At 42.2% G+C, this 23668-nt stretch overlaps 1 protein-coding gene across 4 annotated transcripts in view; it reads right to left on the bottom strand.

Annotated features, from left to right (window-relative positions):
• The window catches only part of KIAA1549L (KIAA1549 like), a 124655-nt gene extending 101231 nt beyond the window's left edge, over nt 1-23424 (bottom strand). For 2 of the 4 annotated variants that reach the window (XM_061462826.1, XM_061462827.1), the window contains exon 1: nt 23021-23424. In XM_061462826.1, coding sequence (XP_061318810.1) covers nt 23021-23201 — 181 coding nt within the window. In that variant the 5' untranslated portion in view covers nt 23202-23424. The remainder of the gene's footprint in view (nt 1-23020) is intronic. The other 2 variants (XM_061462828.1, XM_061462829.1) reach the window with 1 other exon arrangement.
• Nucleotides 23425-23668: the final 244 nt, after the last annotated feature.

The raw sequence follows: 23668 nt of genomic DNA, 5'->3' as shown, positions 1-23668 counted from the left end.
TGTGCTAACTGCTTTTTCCACCAGTCTCTTGCTAGCTACTGTTTTCCCAAGCCTTTTTGCAGCTATTTCTTCACTACTGCTTTCTTCCAAGCAGGACAGCAGAAGCCATGGCTACTATGTCTGAAAAGAGGTCTTGGTATCTCACAGGATGCTCATGGCTGCTGAGACCATCACTGGTTGATTGCATGATGAAGTTTCTCCTTCCTGAAAGGGTTTTGTAAATAATTGCCTAAGACTCTGTGCAATGTTGGAGCACAGAGTTACAGTGCAGGTTTGTTATCTTTGGCAATGAGAATGAAATAGGAAAGAGTACTACTCATTTCTGGTTTAGTGCCTTTTGAAAAAAGAAGTGTTAAAAGCTCATTATTAGTATAGTGAAGGGCTCCTCTGAAGTCACATACACAGCATTAAATGTGCCACTGTCCTTGGTTCTGCATGGGGAAGACCTGGAATAAATGCAAGGACTCCATAGGTTGTCTTCAATCACTATTTACGTTACTACTATTCATTCTTTGAAGCCCTTGAGAGGGGATAGTTGTTTGGGAGGGAAAGGTAATGGACCAGATCTATCCTGATAGACACAGAGTTATTATGAAGGTGCTTAGGTCTGAGAGTAACCACAGGTCTCTGCACATCCCGTGGAACAAACCCTCATACTTTATTCCCTTACTATGGTTCCAGTTCTGTATCTGTAGGGAAACTGGAAGGATAACACCTTAGAGAAAGTCATACGGAACAGATGAGGCTGGCAGGCACCTCTGGAGGTCACCGAGTTCAGCACCACCCACTAAAGCAGGGCCAACCAGAGCATGTTACTCAGAACCATGAACAGTCGGGCTTTAAACATCTCCAAGGATGGAGACTCCATGGCTTCCATGGGCAAGGTTGGAGTGTTTGACCACCCTTACAGTAAAACAGGTTCTTCTGCCAAAGAGATGCTCTGACACAATGAAAAAGCTGAGGTTGTAAACTATTCTTTCACAGTAAGATACTGTGAAATTAAACAAAGAATGATCTGTTTTCTATAGAACTCTTCAATGACCCTCTAGGAATCCACAGAATGCTCTCTGGTGAGATGTAGGGTTTTTGAAAGAAGTTTAGTTTCTGTAAAACTCAATGATTTCACCTTTCTAAAATTGCACAGGCCTATTCTCTGAAGGTTCGTTATCCCCAAAATCCCAGCCAAGAGCAGTGTTCATCTACTGGTCATGCCAAACCTCAAAACTAACTGAAATAATGCCTATGTAATGTCTGCAAATTGCACACTGCTCTACAGCCTGTCCTGCAGCTGAACAGATGCTCTGGTCAGTGCTGCAAACATTGCAGGTGATGAACTAGGCATTTGCAAAGTAGACATGAAGCTAAATACTACTTAATCTTTACTGCATATTAACAGGCTTTCAAAAATGGCTGATGCAAGCTTTTGATGCACCAGGATGTTTGATAGGTTAGGGGCAGCCAAAACCGCAGCTGCATTTGTGATGCTAACTCTAGTTATTCATGCTACAAAACCACAGGAGGAACATTTTCCAAGCAGGGAAGGAGAGAGTTTCTGTTCTTCTGTTTATTGCACCAGTGGCTGAGTCATCACATCCTCAATAAATATTCTGTAATTAGAGTTGTTCATTTTAACAATACTAAATAGCTCCAGAGAAATAGCTGTAAATATTTATCACCATTTCAAGACTGAAATACTGCTGCCACACTGCATCCTGCCAGGTAACCTCCTTGGCAGCTCATTTAAAGGGGAATGAAAATTTCCCTCTAAAAGGAGACATAACACTGTGAAGCCCTCTTATTTTTAAAGCATCATGAATCATAACCAGTTGAAGACTTAAAATGAAGGAAAGGCAATAAATACCCCACTGTTGATGCACTGGACTAGGATATGCAAGTTCAACTCCCAGATCTTGTCTACAGCTTTGATCTTGACACAGTCAATGTGGTAGGCATCATTTATGGGTAGTCCTGCAGCTGAGGTTGCTTAATTCTCTCCATAATGCCTTGTTTTCACTTCCTTCTATGTTTGCTAAACTGGAATATTCAAGAGGAGGTTTTATACATAGCTGATTCTTTAATCAGACTTGGAGATACAGGGATGTGGGTTTTCAATAGAACCGAGCATGCTTTTTTAAGAAAACAAAATTAGGGAGGAAATTTGCTATTTTGTCCTCTCAAAAACTACCACAGCTCTTTCTTTGCGAAATGTAAGTATACAGATGTTTTCAAACGGAGGTGTGAAATACAGAAATGGAGCTATCTTACTGTAGGAAAGTGTCATTTACTGTCCTTATAACTATACAGCCAAATCTACTCCTTACAAGCCTCTGAAAAAGTGACAGTTCACTCATTCTAAAGACTTGCTAGAATTTAGCAGCATTGTCAAAACTCCCACTTCTCAACACATATTCAAAATTGTGCCTTAGATTTCTCAAGCTAGACACTCAGAAGAAGAGAAGCCTCAGATCTGATTGCAATTATTTACAATTGCATCAAGAATGAACTCTCCTGTGTTCACACTTTACACTGAAAAGCACAAAGCCTATCTCGGCTGCCTTGTCCCAGGAGACCTTTCCCTTTCTGCAGTTCATTTTCCACAGCAGAAAACATTTTCCAAATGCTACAACTGAGGTAGTGGTGTCACAGATAACAAACCCCCAGACTATAACCCACAGATAACAACCACTCCTTTCACCACCTTGTTGCAGTCCCCGTGCTTGATCTGGTTTTTACTGAAATAGATAAAAGCTTTCAAGGGTTTAAAAAATAAATAAAAAAGATACTATGAAATTAAAGACCTTGCTCTAAGCATTCAAAAGGCAACGTTAGCCTATCTATTTCCAGATTTCTGCATCCTCTTTGCAGCACCATTCCTATCCCAGTGCTGTTACTCTGGTCATACACTAATAAAACAACAGCAACAACAGCTTCCTCCTGCTGCCAAATGCTTCTCAAGGCACAGTATTGTACATTAAGGTAATGGCATTTTTTCTTTCCAAATATATCACCGTATGAATCACATAAGGCTAAAATTATTAGTACAGTTGTAATGCATTAATACATCACTTTGCATTTTACAACCCTACTGGTCAGTCCACAATAAGTTCCATAGGAAATACACATAATAAGCAATCTACTAAATAAATAAACCTATTTTAAACTATTAACTATAGAGTGAGCCTTATTTACTTCTACACTTCAAAAAAATACTAATTTCACATTACATAAATGTAATTTCTAGGAGACAGGAAATGAAAACCTGTAAGACAGATCCAGTTAAATGATTTTACTCCACAATTTGAAATGCTCTCTGATGAAATTATGAAAGCAAGGGGAAAAGTGAGTTATCCAAACAACTATTAAAACCTCCTTACTTTGGCTATTAGTGCAGTTTAGTGTGAACTGTATATTATACTGGTTACATTTGCAACTTAAAATCCAGTCACCTCACCACTTAATTATCAACATACCTAGTTTAACAATAGTTCATCTATTGTATTTCCATAACAGGGAACCTTCTAAATATGTAGACGACAGTACTTAATGTAAACCACAATGTATCATTGTAGTGCTAGGACCAAACTCAAGTGCTGTCAACAGCAATTAAACAGGAACAGTAACATGAAGGCTTCTCCTATTTGGATCAGCAATTATTTAGCAGTTTTCAGTAAATTAATAACAAATGAATTCTGCTTGTGATGTAGAAACTGTCTACGCTGGGCACACTTCAGCTGGTGAGAGGTTGCATGGAAGGTGTTTCCCATGCCTCATCCCACCTTCTTGCTCCATCCACTGAGCCCACCCAGACACTGCCATGAGAAACAAGCTGCCTGAGAGGCTCAAAGCAGCCAGTGCAAAAACAGGCACCAGATGTTAAGACAAAAAATGACCAGGTGTGTATCAAGTCCAGATTTCCTAATGCGATAAACAATTAAAAATAGCAACAACATCAATGTACACCTAGAGGCATTATTGCAAACTACTCATATAAATGACACTAATAGCACAGTGAGTACACTGAAGGTAAGAAAAATCAACACTGCAGCAAAATCACTGAGAGGTTTCATAGCTGTATTTAGAAATGAATTCATTGCAGATGCAAAATGTTTAACGATTTGTGCTACATTATGCATGATTTTCCATTTTGATATGAATATGCCCCTATTACACTGCACTTCCAGTCCAAATATCTGCCATGGTCATTTGATATAATTGTTTTTCTCTAATTTCATTAAATTATTTTCAGTGCTATAAGTAACAAAATGCTCACTCCATCCCACTGCTGACTGACAGACACTGCTCAGTATATCTTGTTCACTATAAAGATTTCAACTATCCTCATGCAGTTTAAAATCTCTGAAAGCTCTAATCAAGCAGAATTGAGTACATTTCCTGAGGGTAAGTAGCAGCCTACCTTCATGTCATATTTTACAATAACTATTCAGAATTCAGGAGCCTCCCAAGATTTAAGAACGCTGAAAAAAATAAAAGAGGCTGCAGAATAAATTTGAAGAGGTTTGATTAAAAAATTACTAGCTTGGCAGAACAGAAGGCATTTTTAGAGAGCCTTCCTGTACTATCACTCCTTTATGTTTGCACAATAATAGCTGGAAAACAACCCAAAGCCACTAAGTTTAGTTCCCATGATCTCAATCATGTAATGCAATTTTAACATTTATGGAAAAGATTAATTAAAAAAGTGTCCCATGTAATTCCTTTAAATAAGTTGGCTGTAATTGCAGCTAGGAAACATGGAAGGCAAACATTTTCTCACTTGCAAATGCTGTCATCGCCAAAGAAATCATCACTGGGGAAAAGAAGTAAAAACCAGCTTTGTGGTGCCAGAAGTAAGATGTTCACATTTTATTCCTAACATCTGAATTAAGGAATACATTAGCAGGATGGCACAAAATGGCCATAGAGTCATTTGGGAATTTGAGCAGAGTAGAAGAGGAAAGTTATTCCAGGTAAACTCAAAGCAGTGGAGAAGGCTTTATACCAGCAGCCACTGCCTGAACAGGGTACAGATGCATAAACAAGCTGCTGGGGAAGGACTAGCTTTCAGTCTGGTATTTGTATGTACAGCAGTTAGTGGTAAGAAGCCCAAGTTTAGAGAGAAATAGAGTAAATCATTACAAATAATGTAGTCAGTAATGATTTGCTACTCACTACCATGATCGCTTCTATGAATGACAATTCATGATTCAAAAATATCCCCCTCCTTTCAGGGTGACGAATTTGAATACATTTCTTCCTCATAAAGCCAAGGCCATCACCCAGGGATGATGATGGTAATGGAGTGTCATGGTTTAAACCCAGTCAGGCAACTTGTTCACTCACTCCCCCCCTTCTTTCCCTCCCCCTACTCCTGGAGGGATGGAGAGGAGAATCGAAAAGAATGCAACTCCCACGGGTTGAGATAAAAACTGTTTAGTAACTAAGGTATAACACAAATCACTACTGCTACCACCAATGATAATAATGATAAAGGAAATAACAAGGGAAGAGAATACATCACCTCACCACCAGCCAACCGATAACTCGCCCCCCCCCAGCCCGACCAAGCACCAACCCATACCTCCTCCAACCCTGAAGACTCCTAGCTCTTCTGGGTAACTCTCCATTACATCCTGAGCATGATGTCCTGTGGTATGGAATACCTCTTTGGTCAGTTTGGGTCAGGTGTCCTGTCTCTGCTTCCTCCCGGCTTCCCCTCCTCCCTAGCAGAGCATGAGGCTCACAAAGTCCTTGGCCAAACCAAAACATCGCTATCAGCTCTGTTCCCGAGCTGAAAGTCAAACCACAGCACTGCACCAGCTACCAAGAAGGAGAAAAATGACTGCTACTGTTGAACCCAGGACATTATCCACCCCTTAATCCATACCATTCACGTCATGCTCAGATCCCACATTTTCAATATACCATCACTCTTATCTAAGTGCATGGACCAGTAGCTATAAAGCTGCTGTGTCCATCTGGTCCATGATGCCAGGCTCCATCACTTGTAACAGTCTTTCAGAGCAGGAGAGACTGTGTGCAGTGTTCACACTTGTGAATAACCTGGGCAATAGTGTCCATTGTTAAGTCCACCCCTTGATCATGAGTCCATCTCCATGTTGCATCTCTGCTCTGATGGCCTGAAGTGCCATGGGCCCACCAGGCTCAAAATAATTCACTGTCGCCTTCAGCAGTTTCTGCAGCTTGTTGCTGGGGACTCCATACAGCTGCCTTCCCTCTCCAATGCTTCCAAAGCACTGGAGGGGCCCAGTGGACTAGATACTTGCCCATACTGTCCCACATGCCCTGCCACTCATGACTGTCCAGCCTTGGGGAAAATCTCCTGGTCCTCCTATATCGTCATCTAACCCCAGACAAGACCCAAACCTGACTCTGCTTAACTTTTGAGATCAGACAAAATGGTTGTGGGTAGCACACAGCCTGTGTGTGTGTGCCAACATGCTGATCCCCATCACAATCAGCAGGCAGGTCCCAAGGATACCCAAAGGCCATTCAAAACCTTCAGAACTCTCAAACGATGCTGCTGTGCTTGTCACTGGGGCTGGTGCTGCTGCTGTGCTTGCCGGCTCTCCCACCACCGGCTTCTCTTTTCCTGAGTCCAGCTCTTCCTCCTCTGCCTTGCTGGGAAATGCTGCCTGGTCTCCTGCATCCTCCTGGGGCTCGGCGGGCGGCTGCCGGGGGATGCTCTCGGCTGTCGCGGGGCTGGGCTCCTCCGCGGGGCTCGGCTCCTCCGCGGGGCTCGGCTCCTCCGCCGCCTTCTCCCGCTGCCCGGCAGCCGCCTCCTTCCTCTCCTCGCCCTCCCCGACCTCCTCCACCGGCAGCCGTCCCCTCGCGGCCTCCGGCCCCGCTCCCGCCGCCGGTTGCTCCCCGGGGCCGCTCTCCCGGGCCGCTTCGGCTTCCGCCGGCTTCCGGGGCCGCTCCCCCTCGGCTCCCCGCGGCCTCACGAAGATGGAGGCGAGGACGAGGACCAGGACTGTGAAGAGCAACCGGACGGCCAGGTGCAAGTCCACGGCCACGTCCGTCCCGCCCTGCTGCTGGAGCCCGCCCGTATTACAAGTCATTGCCATAAAGCACAGTGAGACAAGAACCTTAGCCCAAGCCCCACACTTGATAAACACTAACACAGCAAATACCGGCTCTAAGTAAGTTACAACATTCTGAAGCTGTGAGATCAACAAGAACAACTCTGAGAGCCAATAAATCAGCATTGTGACCAGTGACTATTAATCCGGTCAGATCTGTTGTTATCTCAACCCCTCGTGCCCCACATTGGGCGCCAAAAAATAACTGTCGTGGTTTAAACCAAACCAGACAACTTGTTCACTCACTTCCCACCCCCCCCCCCCCCTTCTTTCCCTCCCCCTACTCCTGGAGGGATGGAGAGGAGAATCGAAAAGAATGCAACTCCCACGGGTTGAGATAAGAACAGTTTAGTAACTCAGGTATAACACAAATCACTACTGCTACCACCAATGATAATAATGATAAAGGAAATAACAAGGGAATAGAATACACCACCTCACCACCAGCCGACCGATAACTTGCCCCCCACAGCCCGACCAAGCACTGACTGATACCTCCAACCCTGCAGTCCCAGCCCTTCCAGCTAACTCCCAGTTACCTCCTGGGCATGACGTGCTGTGGTATGGAATACCTCTTTGGTCAGTGTGGGTCAGGTGTCCTGTCTCTGCTTCCTCCCGGCTTCCCCTCCTCCCTGGCAGAGGAGCATGAGGCTCACAAATTCCTTGGCCAGACCAAAACATCAGTGTTATCAGCTCTGTTCCCAGGCCGAAAGTCAAAACACAGCACTGCACCAGCTACCAAGAAGGGGAAAAATGACTGCTACTGCTGAACCCAGGACATGGAGACATACACAGAGTTGAGCAGATGGGATAAACAGAAGTGCTCATCTATCTCCTCTAACAAATGTGACACTGTTCCCAGCTTCCTGTCACATTCATTCCTAATGCAGTGTGTGTGGAGGAAAAAAAAAGGGAAGGAAGACAAAGCCTGGAAAAGTGAAGAAGCAGTATGAGGTTAAATAACCTAGTAACATGAAGAAACTCTACAGACAGTTCAATTTAATATCCCAAATCACTGTCTTGTAGAGGTGTAACCCTTTTGGCATCTACTAGCCAACCTGGGAGAACACCCTTGTTTCTCATGGCAGGGTAAAAAGCAAATGTACATCCACTTACAGACAGCAAAGAGGGAACGCTGCTCCATGCCCAGCTGCTGCACTGTCACCTGCAGTTACAGTCACAATCTCGGTACAGCCAACCTGTGTGAAGCAGTGTGGGTGGCTCTGAAGTCAAATGCAAATCACGAGTGAATACAAATTTGAGGAAATAAAGACAAGGAAAGAGCTAGTTTTCATTTCTTTCATGTATTCTGAAACTGCAGTGATTGTTAATGCATTAACATATAAATCATGGAGCTGGGCGCCTTATATTAGATCAAACATTCACAAAAACAGCAACTTTAAAGCTGTTGCCTTCAGATAAACATATGCTGGCCTTACAGAAGCATAGGAAAAAAAGGAGGAACACAGAGAAAAACATATATTTGCATACAATATATTTACATACAAATACATGCTATTACTTAATATGCCAGTCTATCATAGCTACCAAAACTTTCATTGCCATACAAAAGAGCAAGAGATACACACGGGAACAAGAGCAGGGCATTTGTGCACCATCTTGAGAGCTATAGATCAGAGATAGAGGAGTAAGCAGCAGTCTTTGCTCACAGGCAGTACTGAATAATACAAGCATATTGTATCAATTCTGCTGAACTACTGCAACATGAATATTGCTTTCTGCCAACTGTTTTCAATTCTTTACTATAAGCAACATGAAGGGCTGGTCCTTTTTGGTATTTAACACTGAAGGCAGTTATAGATCCTTTGAGGTGAACAAAAGCTACTAAAAAAACTAACCTGCAATACATAAGCTTGCAAACAGGCTCAGAGAAGCCAGCGCCTGCACGAGTGACAAAACAAACATGAAACTAATACAGGCTTGGGACAATTCATCACAAGTGCCTCAGGGGCAGATTTACAAATGATGCATGTAAGTGCCTCATAAAACTTGCAGGAGCTGCCAGCTATGAGAGCTGCATCACACCTACTCACTTGAGAAGCCACCAGCCCCTTGAAGAGGCAGTGCAATTTATGCACTTAAATTATTCCCATGATCTTGCAGGCTCCCACCTGCAACTGCAGGCACCTAGATGTCTTTGTGATTCTCACCAGACAATGCTTTGGTACGTACTGTCTCACTGAAAATTACTGAGCATTGCTGTCTGAAGTACCTATGGCACCTTTAAAACCAAGCCTTAGTGATCCTCAGGTACTTTTGAGTATTTTTTTTTCTTTGACAAAACGATGAAAAGGACAAATGTGAAAAGAAATAGGATATTGTAAAACCTCAGCTTATAGCCCATGAGAGCTTTGATGTAAATTTTAGTTGAATTATTATCATAGAAACATAGAATCACAGAATGGTTTAGGCTGGGTTGGAAAGGACCTTAAGGTCATCTAGTTCCAACCCCTCTGCCACATGTAGGGACACCTTCTACTAGAACCAGGTTGCTCAAAGTCCCCCGCTAATGGGTAGTATTACTCCCATACCTAAAACATCTAGCACTGGGACACAGGGAGTAATACTACATGCCGCTGCATCAGTTTGTCACATCAAAAGAATTACAGGGACATTGAAGCAAATTCAGAAAAGGAATGATTTCTTACTGGCACCCTCCCTTTTCTCTCCTGTAGCTGTGGGAGCACCTTCACAGGCCCTTACCCTGCTATAAGGCAGTGATGAACAGGTCTTAGTTTTGTTCCAGGAGGCAGAACCTGGGATGAGCCAGGGGGAGAAGCTTCTAAGAGCCTCACTTGCTATTTACTTTTAAGCATTTTCTGGAAACTGGAACATACTGCTATTTTTGTACCAAAGTTTATGTTAATTTCATCTTATTTTACCATAAAATCTTAAATCACACTTCATTGTAATGTAAATCACTGATCTGAAAACTACACAATAGGATATGTCCTCTTTTATAGAATCATGGAATCATAGAATAGTTAGGGTTGGAAAGGACCTTAAGATCATCTAGTTCCACCCCCCCTGGCATGGGCAGGTACACCTCACACTAAATCATGCCACCCAAGGCTCTGTCCAAACTGGCTTTTTCCTTCTGTCTCTAAAGAAAAGGCACTAGTGGTCTGCATCACCTCTTTAAGGGCTTAACCCATAAACTTGACACTAGTTAGCAATTTCTTAATAATCTCTTAGAGAAAACCAATCAAACAAAACCAAACAACTTATGTTCAGAAAGATGTTGAGAGTTTGACACTTGTCTGCAAGGCATCTTGGAAGACAGAATATAATCTTGTGCCTTCTCTAAAAATGTGCACTGAGGGGGTTTTGTAGATTTTTTTGTCAATAGCATTGTGGGAAGCTGCTGAAAAGTTTCAATTACTGCCACAGTGATAAATACAGGACCTAGATCTGCAAGTGAGTACTCAGCAGGATAATGCACATGGATTAAATGAGGACTACTGTGTGTGTGCATGTGTTTATGTAAACAAGAGCATGTGCTGACAGGATTTTTGTTTCAAATAGGAAAAGCCTGGAGAAATAGGTCAGACCTTTTAAAAGCTAATTTGTACTTCTTGGTACCTTGTGTTGGGTGAATGAATCAAGTTGGAACTAGATGAGCTTTAAGGTCCCTTCCAATCCAAACCATTCTGTGATTCTATGACTGAGAAGGATGGCAAAATCCATTGCTTTAGGTTTTTGTTTCCCTAGGAAAGCAAGCAAAATATTAGAAGATGCTAGTTCATGCTCCTTGTGCATTACCTTCCAAATTGTGTTGAAAACTGATGCATTTACAGAATCCCATACAAGTCAATAATACCTTTGTTAAGGATTTCTGACAGCACCATCACTCAGTGAACTGACTAGAGGAAAATAATCATGTATTAGGTAGGCTCTGTAATGCACCACTGGTGATTTGGGTATACCAAACTTCAGGGTCAGGGCTCCCATCCCTTCACCGTGGGTTTTGTGCCAACAACTAAGCAGCAGCGTCCAAATGTAACCCAAGTACAAAACACTACATTTGTTTTGGTCACATTAAAGTCAGAAGGAGCTATTAAAAGAGTTGTAGCAGATGACTGGGTCCCTAAGCATCACAGGCAATAAATTCACATGGCAGTTTTGCTTCATAACTTAAGTCCTACTTGTTCTTTGTCTATTCTAATTACTCCCTGATATGGAATTAATGTAGAAATCAAATTAAATGCTCAGGAAAGTGTACGGATCAGCTGGCCTGAAAAAAAAAAAAAACAAAAAAAACAAAACCACTATTAAAACCAGATAGGTAAATAAGCCAATTTAGAAATGCACAATGTGTTTCTGCCTGTGTGAAGGTACAAACACAAAGCCAAAATGGAGTCTCATGACGCCAAGAGCAAAGCAGCCTCTCTGGGTCTTATGGAGGTGTTTGGTAATACTGTGCTACTGGCCAGGTTTTGGTGGCCTTCAGAGAGCATCCCTCTTTGAAGATGATGCTGAGGAGAAATACATTCAGATTTACATTGCTTCTTTTCTGCTAAACCTCCCCAAAAAATGCTATTACACTGAGATGGCTAACACAATGAACTTGTAGCAAGGATATAGCACTGGGACTGCACAGATTGTCTAAACTAAGTCAACCTAAGTTAACTTAAAGTGGAGATGAGAAATTGTTGGTTTACTTGGTTTACACTGAGATTAACTCAGCAAAAGCAACTGTGGGTAGAGAAATAAGTCCCAGTAAAATTGATAGGGGCCTCCTTTCTTCTTGAATTTACAGTGAGAGAATAGCCCATGATAATTGTTTCACAATAAATACATGAAGAAAAAAATCGCTTTCAAAACAGCAAGATCTATGAATGTATTACTAACTCAGCATTGGTGATGCTCCTACAATTTGTGACATTTCAGCAGCAAAATGCGCAAAAACATGGTTTTTAAAAGCCTGAGTTCATTGAATGTAAATACTGCTGTCAATGCAGCAAACACACATGCTATTTAAGGTAAATTAATTTTTAAAGCTGATTATATAAAAAAGCATATATAATTCTGTCTCTTAGAATCTCTGTAATCAGGAGCCACGCAACAAAACCCAAGCAGACAAGAACAGCAGTGTAACTAATGCTTTCCAAAGACTTGCACACTCCAGTAAAGACCATGAAGTATTTGACACGTTCCAATGCAGTACCTGAGGGACAGCAAGCAGGCAGTCAATATAGAAAACTGTACAGAAGCCCTACAAAACTAAATGCATAGACCACGTGGCACAACTTCCATAAGGAAACATGGCAGAAGAGCTGAAAATCTCCAGACAAATCACCAAATCTGCTCACTCACAGACAAATCACTCACTGCTCACTCACACTGTCTGTTAGTACCACATAAAAACAGGTAGAGAACTGCAGGTTTAAACTAGAGGTGGTAGAAAAAATGAGATGCTCCCCTGCAAATTCTGCTTATGTTAATCTCTTTTATTCCAAAATACTGGAAGAATATTTACTATTTCTTCAAGAAGCTGAAGAACTCCCCTGGTTCCACAGCTGAGAGAATACAAACCCCCAACAAGTGCTGTGAGCCACACGAGACACTTGTTTGAGTGACTTCATCGTCACTCTTCTTGAATATTACTGTGTTTTCTCTAGCAAAGACAGCATAATCAGTAAGCTCAAAAATTCTCTTAAGAACAAGTTTTACAACACAGTGGGATATGTACACGTTGGCAAATTCTTAAAATTAATCTCTGTTATACACCATTGACAAAAACATTGCAGAAACCTCATCTAAATGCCACTCTATCAACACTGTTGGTATATATTTTAAGAACAAAAAATCAAGTCATGCATAAAACTCCATTTAATCTGTTTCCCCAATCTCATTGCCACCTCAGTTACAAGAATCCACTTGTATTAAATACAAAGCAAATAAAGTACATTCTTTTCTCCAAAGCGAGGTTATGTTTCCCCTTTAGACATAGAAATTATCAAAGGTGCAGTAAAAATAATAGTTTTGCTAAGGAGACTGTAGCATGAGCTGCAATGGCAACCCTTCAATTATTTACAGGAATAAATGCTAATATTTACATTGAGAGGCATACTAATACAAAAAAAGCGTTATAAGTGTTACTCCAATGAGAATAAGTCTTATTTCATACAGGAATGATGTAATAAAGGAGTGTTACTTTTCACTATGTAATTGCTATCATGGTGGGTTTTTTTAACTTTTAATATGTTTAAACAGCACAGAAGAGAAAGAATGACATTCTGATATTAAAAAGACTATCAAAGAGGAAGGTGCTCTGCAATGAATAAATCTTTGCAGAATTACACATCCCGTGCCTAAAAGGCAAACCCATGCTGTTTCTACCAGGATATGCTGGAACACCCAGATACACGCCTGGATACTGAAAAGGTAGAATTTGCTGCTCACAGCAGCTTTCACACATATAAATTGACTTACTGTTTTGAGAAGCTGACAGTGGATGATGTGAGGTAAGAAGCATGCATTTTTTAAATTTAATTACTCCTAAATTATTTTTCTACAAAAGCAAAGGCACCAAGAGAGACCAAACTTTTTAAGAGAAGCATGAATCAATATACTTCGTTGTCTTCACTCTCAACAAAGCATGAGTGAGAAGATTTGAAATACACATAGCACTGTATTTTTCTTTTCCTTCTAGAAAGAAAAGTCAGCAATATCAAAACAACAATGAGATGCCACTCTGAACTGAAGTTCCTGATATTCCTGAAAATGTCATATCCACACAGAGTAGAAGTACAGCTGTCTCAGTATTACACCAGTTCAACTAATGCAGATAACTCGGTTTTCTGGCTAACAATTATATCTACTGAAACAACTACCATTTATTTAAGGGGGAAAACAATTCTAAGAAGGCACAGATAACTCAAATATCACACTACAGTTATTTAGCTTCCAGATTATTCCTTACTGTGTTTTATTTACATTGTCCTGAAAGGCTCAGCAGATGAGCAGTACAACTTGTTAATTTCAGTTTGTTTAAACGTGCACATATTATAATTTATATTTTTTTAGTGCTAATTATTCATATTATTGTGTTTGTCCATGCAGGGACGTAGGAAACACCACCCTGAACCGAACAGGATCCATCTGGTCTCCATCAGTCAGTGCAGCCGGGTACTACCACGGAGTGAAGCAGACCTACATTTTGGGGGTTCCTAAAGATCCCATTTTGTGGCAGCGAGTGCTACAGCTACAGGGAGTGTAAAGCAGCATTGACTGGTTCTGAATTAGACTTTTTTTTCCTTTTTTTCTCAATTGCTGATTGTCCCCTTATTCCTAGTGCTAGGAGACAAAGCAAACAAAGAATAGTATTTATCTTTGTTCTATAATATTGTGGCATTTAAACAGGGTAAATGGAAACTGTCAAGCAGACATTTTGATATTGCTGGCAATGATGGACTAGATTAGCAAAGAAAGGATTTGACTAATGATGAACAAAAAGAATATGGTATAATTAATGCCCAGGAACAATTTTTTATGGATCACTTTGATTTTATATTTCTATCAGACTACAAATTTGATCTAATATTCTTAGATTTCAATGAAGCATTTGACTTTATATCTCACATTTTGATTAATAAAATATAAAGTGAATATGGTGCATATGTAATAGATTTTAAATGATCAAATTGAGCAGCAATGCTTCTAATGACTCCCACGGGGACTGATTCTCAGCCTATTACTGAACATTTCTCTCAGTAACCTGGAGGAAGTCAAAACTCTCTGATAAAAGTTCTCAGATGACAACTGGAAAGGTGATGAACAATGAAGCTGGCAGGCAGATGCAGTCAAGTATCAGATCATATATCTGGGAATAAAGACTACCAACCAAGTTCATGGGATAAGCGTGTCTGTGTAGGGGAGTAGTGATGAAGGGTTATGTTGCTGAGCAGACTTCAACTTCCACAGGTAGGAGAAGCTTCAGGCATTGTCAATCTTGCTTCTCTTGATTATACCAAAGTCTGCTAAGTAGGCTTACTCTAAAAAAATAAATCTTGGAAGCAGAGGTGAATAATCAGATCAATGGGAAGTCCTACAGGAATAGTCTTAATTCACTTCTTACATATGGGGAGATCAGCACTACAACAAAAAATTATATCTGACACTGATGCTAATGATTGCTCCTGATGAACCAGAAATACCAGACCAGCTCTGGAAGCTGTAGTTCTAGAGAGACATCAGACTGGAAAAATTTCAAACAGGACCCACAAGAATGATGAAAGATATAGAAAATATGTCTTTGAGCCGTCTGAGAACTCCAAGTAAAAGGCATGACTTGATCACAGTGTAAGAGCATGTAAGCATGGAAAAGTGATTTTGGAGCTCCTCAGTCTGGTAAACAGGGTGGCTAGAAAACACAACGGGACAGTTCTGAAACTATATATATTTCCAAACATGATAGTAATGCCCATCAGCAATAATTGTGGTGAGCTGCCCAGCCCTTGAAAAAAAATAACCCAGATTGCATAGTCTTTAAAGGGTTACCCAGAGCTGCCACACTTGTATCAGTCACTAAAACAAAGAGAAATCTTACAGAGCACCTTAGGCAGAAGACAAATTTGACATCAGTGTGAGCTAAATGCCTAGAAATCTTTTGCCGACACAATTTTTTTCATGTACTGTACTCTTTATGGCTCATCACTGCCCTCTCCAACTTGCACTATTTTTTCAGATGACCAGAGGAAATGTTGCACATGCTCGGGAACAACCCAACCTGGTCAACAGGATTGTTTTATATGGCTTCTCAGTAAAACATAAAGGTGTTTCAGAGCTCTTGGTAAAAAACCTTTTGGAAATAACTCAATAATTTCATATTAGTTATGTAGCAGGACTTCATAAACTATTCACAGGTATTTCATTAGCCAAAGAAAATAAAAGGTAGGTATAGAAAATAATACTTTTCTTAATAACAGTGGAGCCACAAACAGAAACCTACAAAATGTCTAGTCAACACTCCTCCTTATTTGCCTAGCAAACAAACACTGTCTTTAGCCAATTTAGAACCTAAAATCGAATTCTCTAATAAGTCAAATTCTCATTTTTCAATAGCAATGAATTTTGGATGTCAAACCTTGCACAGGGGAATATATTGATAAATTCAGCAGGTTGCAGTTTTGAAAACATCTCTGTTACTAACCACTACAAGCAAAAGGTGGGCAATTTCAAGTGTGTTTATGGACAACCAGTCAACAGTGGACAGTTTTTTCAAGTCTACTTTTATGTGAGTATCTAATTCAGCAGCTACACTCAGTATGAAGAAAAAAATAGGCTTTGAGACTTTCAGAGTTAGTGAACATCAAGAAATTTAGACAAACCAAGCTGAGAATACTGAACTACCATAACCACGAAGCCCGAATCTGTCTTGAAGTCGTTCAGCCAATATGTTTTACCACAAGATTAGAAGAGCATTTTTAAAATAATTGTGTCATGGAAGGCCAGACTAAAATATGCTAAATAAAACCAAATTATCAGTTCTAAGGATTTCTTAAAATGACCCCTAAATTTCAGTTTAAAGACCTCACACTGAAAACATAATACAAAGATGGAAAACTATGAGAATCCATTCCTTTTCTTAAATAGCTATGACCCCTATAAAAATCTAGTTTTTCATCACTGATACATTCATCCACCAAAGCTATTCATCAGATTAAAAGACAACTACACGAAGAAAGGACTAGGTAAGTCTGTAACAGTTCCTTCTAAATCAGCTTTTCAGAACTTCAGCGATGAACAACATCACATAATCTGAATCATTTTTATTATTTTCAAAACAAAAAACAGCTACTTGGTAACAAACTGTTCCCACAGATAAACTTCCACTTTTCAACTCTTTTCTTGCCATTTCTACATCAGTTGCCAGCATACTTTGCTGGCCTCAATTACTTCATTGTTTAAGAAATACCAAGGAAAACTAATACATCTTTGTTTTTCATTCCTGTGGAATCTTTTTTACATTTTAATTTCCATGCATTTAAACATTTAGCCTTTCTTTTGACTTGCTAACAGCTGTCTCTCAGCATTGTGAAGTTACATATATTTCTGTAAGAATGTCTTTTTGTACCCTAGCTAGTAAATATTTGAGGTTTAATTTACAAAATCCATACCTCTCAAAGACAGGGCAACAATTCATTTAAAGACTTTTTACATATTTTCAGATATAGATACTGCAGTGAGAGCATCATATTGATAAAGAGGCGAGTGATGCAGGATAGTTCTGCTTCTTTTTTATTACCTGGTATACAGATGGATTTTAATTTATATTGTCTTGCTTCAGGAATTTTTTATCACCAGCCATCTGCATGAGCACTTAGGAAAACACATGATCAGTAGGTATATTGTCTACAAAGACGTTTCTAGAGAGCACTGCATTCAACACAAGGGCTTTTCAGTTGTAATAAAGAAAACGCGTAGATGTGAAGGCAATTCAGGAGAAATTTCAAAAGAAGAGCTATTGTTGCTTCCCCAGCTGATGCATCAGACCTCATGATAGTACCTGAAAACTGGAGAATACGCCCAGAACACCTACGAATCATCTGAGGTACTTCCCTTAAAAGACCAACACTGGTGTACTGCTAACAGGCGATAAAACAATAGACAAGGTACTGTAGATGTTTCAAATTTACAGCAATGTGTAGTGGAGAATATGTAGAAACAGGCACTGTCCTCTAAGCCTCGATTTTTATTTTTAACATCTTCAAACGGTCTTTTCATTTTTCCTTCCTCCATTCTGCTCCCAGAATCCAGAAAGACATTTTTCCTGATTAAACCTCAAGATCAAATAGAAATATTGTCTGTTACATCTTGCTATACACACTGTATATCTCTTATACCCGCAGCAGTAATTGTTATTTAAATATTAATAACATAATAATTTCTTTTCTCCCAAAATGGACCCATAGTACTTATATCTTCAGGCTATTCATTTTCTGCAATAACTCCTCCTTTTAAAAGGGAGTCATCAAACTGAGTCACTTTGAAGGTGTTTGTCTGAATGGCGGGTAAAGGGTAATTTAGCCCAGAAAGCAGGACCCCACAGCCTCAGAGGAGGCTGCAGAGAGAGCAGATGTATCACCCCAGCTACAGCAGTGGAAGCTTCTCCTCTCTGGTTCTGTTTAGAGCTGTGCTTTTGCCTTCCTAAGGGCAGCCTCTGAACAAGCACCTCTGGCACTCAGGCAGGATTAGCACTACCTGCTCTGCTCTGTCCCAGTCTATTTTACCTAGATTTTTTTTTCCATTCCTGTTTCTTTTGGCAGAAAAACTGAACACCTTCAGCTCAAGTATATAAGTGTTATTTCCTTGATTTTTAAAAAATCATTTCTAGTTTTTTCTTCACACATCTGACCCTTAAAATTCAAGAGGCAATCTCAGGCACAAAACCCAACTGTGCCAAGAACACTACGACTACTCCAGCAGCAAACTGCTCTGTGTGAGATGTACAGGAACTGTTTTTCCTGTATCCTGCACTAGGAATGTTTTTCGTGGGGTGTTTTAACTGAGAAATGCCATGTGTTCAAAGACCACCCGCGCTACTCCACCTTGCTAGTAGGAAGGCAGCGTCTTACCCATGGCCCTGAGGGCTAGCAGTAAAATGCAGATCAGTTCAGCCAGTGCAGTAGTTTCTTCCTTGGACCCAGCAGAAGGGAGTTAAAACACTAAATAACCACTTAAATGCTGATTATTTTTTAACGAAATGTTGACATGTTTGGACACTGAAGCGTGAATTCATATGCATATATGACCAGCATTTACTTTAGCAGAAACAACCATTCCCACATGACTGAGAAAATGCCATAAATAGAAAATGACTCCTGGTCCTCTTTGTCTTGTTCATCACCCTGACCTCAAGCAAGTGTCAGAGATTTCAGAAAACAGTGCAGTGAGGGTTAGGAGGGTGCAACATATCATAACATACTGGATGACTGAACGTGTCTGAAAGTAAGGTTTAGAAGTTCTTCTCTAACCACAGGTCTCGAACTGCAAGTCAGCATTCCTTACAGGCAAAACACGGGCACCCTTCAACCTCATCTGAGATACCAGGTACTTATCTTAATCTACAGAGAACAGTTTCATCAAAGTTGTTTCAATATACATGAGTTAAAATTATGATGAATACTTTAATAAAGTAGATGAATACATCGGGTAATGTGGAGAATAACTCGGATAGATACAGGAATGTAGTGGAAGAAGGTAACTCATGATTGTGGATCTATACCAAGCATACCCATCAAATGCTCAACTACTCCCAGGGAAGCACCTTTCTGCATGCTCCTAGTAGCCTAATCTTTCAGCCCATGCTGGAGTTTCCTGGTTTGTTTGAACTTTTCACTATTCTTTAACAAAATATCTGAGCTATCTGCACGTATTTGGTTCTGTTGAGATCATCAGAGAGACAATTAAAAGAGCAACACAACCTGTCTGAAACTGTTGATTTCCTAAAATGCTGGACTGGTAATTCCGGAAAGTAACCACAGGAGGTGTTTTTTTCTACGTCTTCACCAATTTCCTCGAGGCGGAGCTGGATGCTCACAGTCCTTGCCTCCGCAGCAGCTCCTTCAGCAATGAGAACACCAACTCTTACACATCCGGATGTGGCAATTCTGGCAGTTTTTATGGAGTTCCAGGAGCTGAGAGGCACTGGATCAGTGCTCAGGTAGCTGTCATCCATCAAGAGCCATGGCTCGCAGGAGGTGAGACTGGCAGCGTAGCAGCTGGCACGGAGCACTCTCTGAGTTGTTCAGTCACAGCTTCAGCTGCCAGAACCAGCCACTGCGCTGGAGGTGTCCTTATCATTCTAGAAATGGCTGGTAATTAAGGTGAGATCTCACTGTGCTAATGTTCAGCCAAGGCAGGAAGAAATGGACCTTTCCCTGGCAACTTTATCATTCAAGCAGGCTACATAAACAAGCAAAATGGATGATGGAAAATATAAAAGGTCTATTTTAACATTTCTTAACATTTTCTCTCCCGTGCACCCCTCTGATCAGCTAATTAAAGGTCATGGACCACACAACTGGGAGCAACATGCCTTCTCCTCCACTTTTCTTAAACAATAGTGCCATGTGTATTTACCAGATGAGAGATGGTCCCCCGAGACCAGATCAGCTTTCAATAGCTGCCTTTCAAAGTTTCACCCATTTCAGAATCTGCTTCTCTCTCCTTCTCCCAAGGAAAATGGTTGCCCATGGTTCATGCCTCTGGTTCACAAGGGGGTTTCCTCTGGCTGGAGCATATTCCCCCATTCATTTTCTGGGTCATTACTTTTCCTCTTTCTTGACAGATATATTAATTTTGAGAGGTTTTTTTCGCACTTATTGTTCTGTAATCCATCAGAAATCACAGTTATGTGCTTCTGATTATGGTGGGAAATGTAGTTTTATTTTCAATCTGAATTCAAGCAGTGGTCCTGGGGATGATGTATCACAGAAATGAATGCTTAACTCTGTGTGTCAGTGAGCAAGTTTGTATGTATCCAGCTAAAGAAGCATAAAATACTTCTAAAATTAAAAATAAAGCTTCTCATCTGCTGCTTGAAACCTAATCACTCTCGATGGTGAAATTGTCCTGAGCCCTCAGCAAACCTGAGGTCTGGCTCTGAGCCTCTGACACAGAGATAACCAATCTCCTTTTCCCAAAGCCTCATAGCACATCATCTCATCCCGTCAGGGTCTCTTTTCAGGGAGATCTTGTTCCTTTGCATTGAATTTTTTTGTAGTCAAAGGAAATACTGCAAGCAGAGCTATTCAAAATCATCTCAGGGATCAGGAAACTTGAGAGTTGTCTTCTGAAGCACTGGCATCACACTAAAATGTCTCTCTTTACCCTCTGTACCCGAGTTTCCTGCTTCACCCTCACACAGAGTGATGCCATGTGTTGCACATAAATCCAACGGAAGAACCAAGCGTTCATCTGTGTTTACATATGCACAGGCATAATCTTCCCATAGATGAAAATACTCTCCAGTAGAGAAAGCTGCAGCAAAAATGGTGCACAACAAATGCTCTTCCCAGTGTTTAATGCATCATATAACTCCACTTGGACTTCATGGCAGTAGAGCTGCTATGTGAACTACGTACTTTACAGTAATAATCACAGACACCAGTAACAGCACATTTGCTTAACAGAAATCCAGGAGTAAGCATAGCCTGCCCTATGTAAACATATAGAAAATAACCTTCTTAGACATAACTAATACTACTGATTGCCTTTACTATGTGTTTTGCTCACAACTTCAATGGCAGACAGCATTTCCTGTGCTCTGTCTCACTGGAATACAGATCTGTTCAGGTTGATTCAATGCATGCACCTTAGCAATTGTAATTATTGATGAACATTGCATAGGACTAATAAAGTCTTACTTGCAACTTCAGCTGTCATGCTCAAAGCTGTAAAGTACACCAGGTTATGTTAAGCACCTTAACATGGCTACCTGATGGTTTGAAATTCTCAAGTAAATGACTACTGGTGACACCACTTCCCACTGTGTATGTTATGCAGGCTATTGGCTTAGCACTGTTGTAAATTTTCATCTCATTTTTTTATAGCTGTAGGCTGTTCGACACCTACAAATATGTTTTTTAACTCTCAGATTTCCTCACTTCCAAGTAAGATAACGGCTGTGTCATAAAAACCACAGACCACAAAAGAAGAAACACAAAATGCTTTTCATTCTACTCCTGAACCCAGTGATCAGGTGTGAAGTGTCTTGTTGCATTGTCAGAAACACCTCAGCTTTTAGAATTCAGCTCTGTGAGGCTGGCAACCTCTGAATGAAGACACAGCTCATAATTCAGACATAGCACCAGAGTTCATGTGAAATCCAAGCTGAATTAACAAGCACAGGTAAAAAAATCTGCCATTCCTCCAATCACAGGTCAATTTACCTTACAGAGATCAATCAAACCACAGTATTGACATGTTCAGAACAAGTCATGAAGTAAGAGGCCCTGTTCCACCAACCTACAACCTGCAAACAAGGAACCTGATGACATTATAAAACTGACACCAATTGCTTATGATTACTGTACATTTGTGTTAACAGCTTCAAAACGTGGATCCACACCTCTGCTCTTTTCTTAAATCCATGGGATTAATCTATCCATATACCAATTCTAACCTCTTTCAGTTATTTTAGCATAGCCTTAGAATTATATTTGGCATCTCTATCTGGCACATACAATAACTACTAGCAACAGTAACTGCTTCTGCATTGAGGTCACCGGGTGTATCGACTGCTGTGAGAAGTCGGGAGAGTGCAGAACACTTCCTGACTCAGAAAGTCAAGGGAAATGGGGAAAATATAACCCAGAAATTGTCGGAGCTCTCAGCTGCATTCGCGCTGTAGCGCTCGGATTTCAGCAGAGCCTGCCCTCTCCTAACCCCTCCTCACCTTCCCCTCCTCCCCGCCACACACTTACGGAAGCGCTAGAAACGGTCCTTTGGTTTAACAAAAGCTTCTGCCCGTCCCTCTTTCTCCGCAAGGAACGAGACCTAATCCAACCAGCCTGTCCCATAGGAAAAGCTGTTATTTGCGCGTGAGCCAGGAAGGCCAGGGAGATGATTGCCGCGCAGGCTGCCTACAGGAAAAGGCAGAAAACCTGAGCATCCCCTCTTCACAGCTGAACGGGTAAAGAAGGATGCAGGAGACAATGAGGAAGAGCCCGGCTTCACACACACACACAAACACACGCACCCCCTCCTGCAGTGTTACACGGCGCTGGGTAGATTTCGCCGTTTCGCTCCCTCGCCTTTGGAAGCCGGGCTCCGGCAGACGGGAGTCCCTCTGCCCCTGCAGAGGCGAGCCTCCCGCAGTCTGGCCCTTCCCTCTCCGCGGGCAGGGCGGTGGCAGCGCCCGGCTCCCCTCCGCCGTACTCACTGCTCCTTACCCGGCTGTGCACGGGCGCTCGGCAGCACGGCGGCGATCACCCCCAGCAGCACGACGGCCGCAGCCAGGCCCGCTCGGCCTCCCTCCGGTGGGACGCGGCGGGGCAGCGCGGTGCCGGGCGCTCCGCCGCGTCCCGTGGGGCGCCCCCAGCTCCGCCGGCCGCCCGCCGCCCGCTGACACATCCCCGCGCCTCGCACGGCCCCACCGTGGCTCAGCGGGCAGCGTTGCCCATGGCAGCGCCGGGCTCTAGAGCAGCGGCTGCGCAGGGAGGCGGCCGAGCAATGGCGGGGGGCACCGCATGCTGCCGGTGGCTCTGCCCGGGGCCCCTCAGCGGCGCCGCGGCCCCTCAAGCTCCGGCTCGGGAGGTAGCTTCATCGACAAAGGGCTCACGTCGCCGTCAGTCCCGGCCCCGCTCCCCGCCCTCCGAGCGCGGGGAGGCGGGGAGCGGAGGCGGCGCTGCCGGGGCCGCGGGGACCCCCTGCACCGCCCAGCGGGGAGTCCGACGCCCGGCCCCGCTGAGCCGCGGCCACCCCGCAGCTTTGGGCAGGGCAGCGGGAACAGGTCGGGCAGGGGCAGGGCAGGGCAGGGTGAGCAGGGCGCTGTCCAGCGCGGGCCTCAGCAGCCCGAGGACACGGGCCAAGGTGCTGCT

The sequence above is a fragment of the Pezoporus flaviventris genome, unplaced genomic scaffold, assembly GCF_033815535.1.
Source record: "Pezoporus flaviventris isolate CSIRO_AGI_PZ_B2104156 unplaced genomic scaffold, CSIRO_AGI_Pfla_v1 ptg000036l, whole genome shotgun sequence".
Taxonomy (NCBI): domain Eukaryota; kingdom Metazoa; phylum Chordata; class Aves; order Psittaciformes; family Psittacidae; genus Pezoporus; species Pezoporus flaviventris.
This window is presented reverse-complemented; position numbering and strand designations above follow the sequence as displayed.